This window comes from Salmo salar, chromosome ssa10 (assembly GCF_905237065.1).
Source record: "Salmo salar chromosome ssa10, Ssal_v3.1, whole genome shotgun sequence".
In the NCBI taxonomy this organism is placed as follows: domain Eukaryota; kingdom Metazoa; phylum Chordata; class Actinopteri; order Salmoniformes; family Salmonidae; genus Salmo; species Salmo salar.
The window spans coordinates 104423256-104431285 of NC_059451.1; the positions used below are offsets into that span (position 1 = coordinate 104423256).

The window sequence follows — 8030 nt, forward strand, 5'->3', positions numbered from 1 at the left end:
CTACTGGTCAGGGAAGAGCCCTTGTTCCTAAATGCGCACATGGATTTAACAATGTTGGAAACTCCCTCCAGACTATTCTTACACTAATCCAATGTTTTTCTGTGACAGGAAATGTAATTGACAAAGGAAGTGTGGAGAATTGAGACTCACCTCAATAGACAGCGTCCACAACGTCTCTGTGCTGGATGACAGCAAGGCATCCAGTTCCACTATACCTTTATCCTCTTATCTATTTTGTGTAACTGAAAACACATTTGGCAACATGAAACAGGCCTATGCACAGTCCATATCCACATATTTAGCTATCGCCATATACTGTAAGAATTAAGAGCCATAACATTTCTGTGAAGATTTGTATGTGTGCAGACAATAATGTAGGGGTGTTCTGGATCGTGGGTGGGTACACTGGCAGGGGGTAAGGAGCAGTGAAAGGGTTGATTGTTAACACTCTGCTGAACACAGCACACAGGCAGCACAGAGATACCGCACAGTTTGCAAATCCCTTTTCTCACTCTGATAATAGGGAACAGGGATATCTAGTCAGCTGCACAACTGACTGCATTCAACTGAACTGTGTCTTCTGCATTTAACTCGACCCCTCTGAATTAGAGAGGTGCAGGGGGCTGCCTTAATCTACAGCCATTTCATCGGCGCCTGGGGAGTTGTTATTTCAGGGTTAACTGCCTTGCTCAAGTGCAGAATGGCAGATTTCTTCCACCTAGCCGGCTTGGGATTCAAACCAGCGACCTTTCGGTTATATCTCACAATGCCTGTTTTTTTGTTTGAGGCCCCATTTATAGCAGCCTAACCTTGATTCCCCATTTGCTATTATGCTGTGTATTCATATTGTCTCTACCATTTGTCATATTCCTAGCTTTCCACATCAAATTTAATCTCTGAGTTGAAATGGACTTTGTGCCAGGAGAGAGCTGCTTCACTGCTCAACTCCCACTAAGGCTTCAAACTGAAGAGTGGAGATCAATAACTGAGAGTGCTCAATGGTTCATGGTTGTACTTGTGGTTTGTTTATTGTCGCAGACGTCTTGACCGCATTGGAACGGACTTGATCCCAGGATCCAAGGAGCCTCCAGGCGGTCACATGGGGTGCGAGGATTCTGTCCCCGTGCGCCACGCCCCCGCGCTTGGCGCTGTCCAGCACGCCAGGGCTGAAAGCTGCTGGTAGCGAGCAGCCAGTAACTGCCTGCAGCGGTGGACTGCACGTAGTGCTGAATTGAACCAGCGACAGACAGTCGACAGATCTCACCGGATACTAAGGTGAAAGTTCAGCAGACAAAGGTCAATTCATGGAGGAGACATCGTACAAATATGTGACAGCTGTTAGATTTTACCAGACGGGGACATTTTATTTTTTCCTTTCAATGATTTGCTGTCACAATTGAAACTCCTGAACCACTTGGTGGTAGGCTAAAACTTGTTACCACCATGATTTGGGTTATTTTACTGTCTTACTGCCTGACGTTTGTTTTTGGATATAAATCGGATGATCGACTGCCTTTCTTTCATGGGCATGCATTTGAGAACTCGCCGACGGCATCAAAAGTGAACGGACTAAGCATTCCTGTTAAACGCATCAACGCGCAAAAATGGTGTCCAGAATCGGGAATGCACTTTAAACTGTATGGGAATGGCAGCGAGGATTTCCACGTCTTTGCCCACCACAAACGGGGAAATATATTACTTAAAACTTCCAAGGTTCTGGACAGGGAAGAGCGTTCCGAATACCTACTGAGTATATGTTTATGTTGCCAAACATGCGTGTCAGCGGACCATGTTTTCTTTGAGGTTGCGTCGGTGAAAGTGGACGTTTTGGACATCAACGACCACGAACCCACTTTTCGCAATGCAGACTTGAAATTAACTTTGAATGACGCGACTCCACTCCGGTCTGTGGTTCACACGGTAAATGCACTTGATGCAGACAGTGGAAAGAACGCAGAGTTGACATACTTCTCCGTTCCCAAAAACGGCAGTTTCTACGTGGTACCACGAACGGGGGAAGTTTTACTGGTGGACTCCATACTGGGGCTTCCATCTACAGTCAAGTTCTATGTTTTTGCAAAAGACCACGGTTGGCCCAGCAGAATCAGTAAGGGGGTTGAGGTCACGGTTACCCCACGACAGTGGTGCCCACTGCGCCCAGGCCAGACAGGGGAGTTAGGCCGCTTGGGCAGGGCAGGGCGGATGCAGAGGGCATTGCTGGACTCTGGTAGCACGGTCTTCCTCAATGTATCCGAAGATGCAAGTATCGGTTCAGTCGTTATGAACCTGAGCCCAGCCAGGTTTCAGGCAGCCTCATTTGAGCTGGTTTACCCGGAGACAGATATCACCCCAATCAACGTGGGCAAGGAGAGTGGCGATATCGTGGTAGCCAGGCGCCTGGACAGGGAGACTGAACCGTTCGTGGAATTCACTGTCAAAATACAAGATCAACGAGGTGTGTACTAAATCTGCACTTTACTGGGGGCTTGTCTTCAGTGCGATATGTGCGGAGTGGCAATGCCCTTATTTAATTGGCAAACGTCTATTACGCATGCATGATGTCACTTTAATAGCGCAGTATTTTACGACCATCTGGGTGGCTGAAATAAAAGTCCCCCTGCAGTCACTATCCCTCAGTAATGCCCCAAAAGAGCATAATGTACATTGGGATATATAGACAGGTCAGAAAAAGCTATTAGCGCAGGCTAGCTACAATACATCCAACAGGTACACAAGGTATCACTTTACCTGTTTCAGTGTAAAGAAAAGACATACATTATTTGTAATTATGACATGCTCATACAATAATATGATGTATCTCATGTTTATGTATAACTCTAACAGCTATTCCTTTTTTAAATTAAGGCCAAATAATTATGGTTATTTTAATTAGGGCCAAATATTATTATTCTTAAATAGACACTACTATAGACTCGGCTGTGAAGTTGTTTCCAACATGAACCATTTTGGAGTGGAGATCCAGTGTGACCACAATGCTGTCTGCTTCTTTGAGGGCTGGTCTTTTTCTTTTTCTTTTCATCCTTGAAAAGCAGACTACCCATCACACATCACCCTTTTTGTGTTTAAACACATATTCTGCTGGATTTCTATTTTGAGTCTGTTTTGCACCAACAATCTTTCACTTATTAGTATGCTATACTGCATGTGGTTTGCTTGGGTTCCATTTTTCCCTTTGGCTGTGTGGTGAAGCAGGTAGCTATAGCATGGAGGTCCATAAGGATATTAGTGTGACTTGTGTCACTAAAGCTGTGTGTGTGTGTGCCCAGTGGCCACTTGTCTACACCCCCAGGCTGTCCCCATTGGGGAACTCTTTGAAGAATCCTTTTTGATTCCAGGTAGAACTCTTTTGGTTCCAGGTAGAAACCTTTTTGGTTCCATGTAGAACCATTTCCACAGAGGGTTCTACATGGAACCCAAAAGGGTTCTCCTATTGGGACATCCGAAGAACACTTTTTGAACCCTTTTTTCTAAGAGTGTGTAGTCTCTCTCTGTCACCTCTACACCAGCAGCTGGGGAATCAGCATGGGGAGACAGAAGGAGAAGCCAGTGAATTAGGTCATCATGATAGACACTAGTAAGGTGTCATGTTGGAGAGCGGTAGAGAGAACTCTTCATTAGTCCTGTGTAAAGATTTAGTTTCCACAAAGGCCATCAGCTTAATAGCTTAGTTTTATTGGAACAGAATGTAAAGTATAAGCTGTTTCTCTTCGACTGTGACTTTTCTTGAATCAGTTAATGGTATTGGAAGGGGCAGGAGACTGGAGAAGTATTGAGTAAACGGGATAGTCCTTGGTGAGGTGGAAGAGAGGGGATGAGATTGGACTGGAGTGATTCCCCTGTGGGCAGGGTGGTGGTTTGGAGTGGAGCCGTAATCACCAAGGGTCGTATGTATTATATCTTCTCACTGTAGGAGTGCTGAATTAAGATCCGTTTTTACTTCAAGATCAAAATGAATAAGATTACCTGATGAAGATCCGTTTTGGATGGAAACGTTGTCAATAAAGCAGTGAATTGGGAGCTTTAACAGTGTGCAGGCCTTCTTGTTCTTTACTGGGATCTGATTCTATATCAGCTCTCCATTATCCATACGGCACCTAAGTTCAGCCTGCTTTGTCAGAGAACTTCAGCTCTATCATTCTAGTCAGCCTCTTGTCTAGTTGCAAATACATTTGCATGTTCATAATGTGATATGAAATTAATTGGGATGAGACCTGATCTTAGTTCCTGTGTAATGTGTGACACTGGGGCTATATATTTAATACAGAAAACTATTTCACAATGCCATGTCATCTGCATTTATTACATTTGTAAAGAAACTCAAGCTGTGGCTGGAGTGTGTGTGTGTGTGTGAGTCCGTGCATGCGTGCTTGCGGATTTGTGTGTATGCACACGCCGGTGTGTGTGTGTGTTTGTGTGTATGTTTACCTCCCTGTGGTGGGACATAGCTCCTTTCTGCTTGAAGTACATTGTCAATACATTTACAAGCAGTTGCATGTTAGTTTCCACCCAATCTGTTTCTGCTCTATGTTCTGCTTTTATATTGTCTTTGTCCCAAGCGGCTCTCTATTCCTTACATAGAGCTCTATTGGCCTTGGTCAAAAGTAGTGCACAATATAGGGAATAGGGTGCCATTTGGGGTGCACATTTGTCTGCCTGGCCGTGTCAGAGGAACATGCTTCACTGCAATGCTGTCTCCTCCACTGTACAGCACCACAGCTGCTCCACTGCTCATCTGATGGCCAAGAGAAAGGAGAGGTGTAGCCTAGTTCCATGAGGATGGGTCCAGGGCAGAGGCTTTATTAGACCAAGAGGTTGCATTATTTATGTCCATTATTACAGAAATTGTCAGGCCCAAGACATGGCAGCCAGGGAGGAAGAGAATAGTGACAGTCAGGGGCAAACACCTCTCTCCTCCTCCTCCTCCTCCTCCTCCTTCCTAAGGCACAGATTCCCTGCTACATGCCCATGCACCATGCTGAGTGATAAATGACTACAGTGGTCCTTACAGTAGCCCCAGACACCACCAGCTGAGGTGGTGTTACACAAATGACAGGTTTTACCTATGGTGCAGCAGTACAGATCCAGAAGGGCGGGTGGAGGTGTCTGTGCGGGGAGATCCTGTCTGTTGTTTTATTTGTCTAACATTCTAGCTGGCCTTCTGTTCTTTTGGAATGCAGTTGACACTTCAACATAGAGGTTAAGTTAAGGTAGACTCAACGTTATAATGTTGCCACGAGCAGCTCTGTAGATATTGCGATGTGCTCTAACACAGTCACACAGAGTGTCTCGGCATGTGCACGGGTTTGCTTCACCCTGCTACAACGTGGTAGCTATGGGACCATAAAGTAGAAAAGTTTAGCCTCGCGCTTCAACACGCTTAGTTGTTGCGTAAATCTCGCCGGCCGGGTCTATACCTTGAACTATTCTGGATAAAGATTTTGAAGGGCCACAACCCCTGTCTGTCAATCCAGAAACATCTTTGTTTACTGAGTTTTGTTTTGCCTCAGCTCCACATCCTTGCTGTTGGCATTTCCCCTCTGGGCCAGAATCGATTTGCCGCTATTGATTAAGCAAGCAGGCTTCTGTTATGTTCCAGTCACAAAACATTGCTTTAAACACAATTTATGTGTCAGAGAAGGCCTGCGATAGACTGCTACTGATAGTTTGCAAACTGATAAAGAGTTAAGACTGTGATTGAGCGGACCACAGATGTAACTTTCTGGGACCATTTAATGAATCAGAGCCAGGCGTTTCAGACTAGCCAAGATCAGACTGAGCATAGAAAATTGGTGTTGGCATTCAGACCTACCAAAGGAATTGTCTGGTCTGTGTTTATTTATCTATAGTGTGTTGAGTTTCTTTACCTTTTTCCCCCTGAGGTCCAATTAATGGAGTAAAACAATGTTTGTGGCTCAACTTTCAGCCCACGAGAAGAGCTGTTAAAAAACAAAATACAGGGTATATAGACATCCCTGAAAATTTTTGTTTTGTGGACAAAGAGATTTTGCTGCAGAAAAATTACATGGCTGGCAGAGTTGCTTGGTACAGTATTTTGATAGGAATTTCCGTAAGAGAAAATACATGTAATTGCCGTAATGGCGTAACGTGTTGTAAGGGACTTCTGTCAAAAGATGAAATGGCAATTTGATTGAAGATTGAAGGAAGAAATTTGAAGCTGGCTCGTGATCAAAACAAAACAAGGCTGACATGAGTCATCAGTATGCACAGTATTGGAGAGCTTGTTGGTGTGTGTGTGTTTGTGAGTGTGTGTGCACAGAGAGAAAGAGAGAGAGAGAAAAGGGGAGAGCCCATGGTGATGTAGCCTACCCACAACCCAGGCAGATGTGTGAACAACTCTGTGTCTACTGCTGACTGCTTAGCATTCCATTTGTTGTATTCTCATTTCAGTTGGAACATATATCCTATGCTTTTGTTATGGCTTCCGCGTCTGTGGTCAGGCTACCCCCTGTGTGTGCTTTAATCCAAGTTTGACAGTATGTCTGTGCATTGTTCTTGTCGTGTGGTTCGACATGTTGTTCTCTATGGAACAAATGAATGTGGTCCTCCTCTCCATATCGTCAGTGTGGGGGTCCGGCTTCATGCTGTGGACTAATAAGAACATATGGTCTCCATAGTCTTATGATGGTCTGAGGAGGAGGATGGGACCGTCGTGATGGTGGTGGAGTCATTAGTAGTGCTTCCAGTGGACACACACACACAGATAGACACACACACACATACCAAGCATAATGATCCAGATCTGGGTGTAACTCCCATCTTAGGCTTCTGCAATACAGTACTGTACTTAGAGTTCCTGGTCTTAAGCACAACACATAATACATTACAGAGAAGCTCAGGATAGAAACCATGAGAAATCATTTAAATTGACCTTTTTTCTGTGTCAACGCTTTCGAGAGGTTCAAATTGTTTCAAATCGTGACTATTGCTCAAGATGTGTTGCGTCTAATTACTTGTGCTCTTTTTGCCCCAGGAGGCCAGAGCGATAGCATTTTAATCATGCAATTTTAATCATTAATTGCATGAATGTGTGTTAAGTTGCTTATGATGGATCTCTTGGGTGCATAACATTGACTGCATCTGTCAAATCCTTAATTTAGTCCCTAAAAATTGTATGGTACTTAATAAAATAATCATACATTTGTCATAATTAAGTCATACTTTTATCACGTTGATATTAAACATTTAATACCAGAAAGTCATGCATTTATATTGTAAAAAATGAAACACCCCTGATAATGCATTAATATTGTACTATGAGATATAGGATAATCAAAGATTTGGGGAATGAAGTCCCATTAACAGTCTTATTTACCATGTAAATAAGAGATCATCATAGATTTCTGTTTTTAATATGTTACTTCTGTCACACTAATATAATCATACAAGTTAGTGATCAGGGGTGTTAAACGTTGGGTGTTGATACCTCCTCTACTCTCCCGCTGTGTGATGAGCATTGATCTGGTTTAATCATGCTGGCTTCCTACTAATGCAGATTAGGATGTGTGAGGGGAGATGATGGTATACAGCACAGGCTGTTCACTGGATTACATTCAGAAAATGAGGGGTTTATCCTCACTCCTGTCCCCATTAACAACGCTTCTAAACACGCTGCTGTCTTAATGTGTGTGTGTGTGTGTGTGTGTGTGTGTGTGTGTGTGTGTGTGTGTGTGTGTGTAGGGGAGAGGTGTAGAGAGTGTTTGTGTCAAATCAAATCAAATTTGATTTGCTTTGTAAACAACCGGTTTAGACTAACAGTGAAATGCTTACTTACGGGCCCTTCCCAACAATGCAGAGAGAGAAATATAAATATAATAGAAAGATAATAACACCAGGAATAAATACACAATGAGTAACGATAACTTGGCTATATACACGGGGTACCAGTACCTAGTTGATGTGTAGGGGTAAAGTGCCTAGGAAACAGGATAGATTATAAATAGTAGCAGCAGCATATGTGATGAGTCAAAATAGAGGCAGTATGCTAGCTA

At 43.6% G+C, this 8030-nt stretch overlaps 1 protein-coding gene across 1 annotated transcript in view; it reads left to right on the plus strand.

The window, feature by feature from the left end:
• The first annotated feature begins 2202 nt into the window (after window positions 1-2202).
• Window positions 2203-8030, plus strand: part of LOC106561400 (neural-cadherin) — a 97748-nt gene continuing 91920 nt past the window's right edge. The window contains exon 1 of the mRNA XM_045688749.1: window positions 2203-2455. Within this exon, the coding sequence (XP_045544705.1) occupies window positions 2203-2455 (253 nt within the window). The remainder of the gene's footprint in view (window positions 2456-8030) is intronic.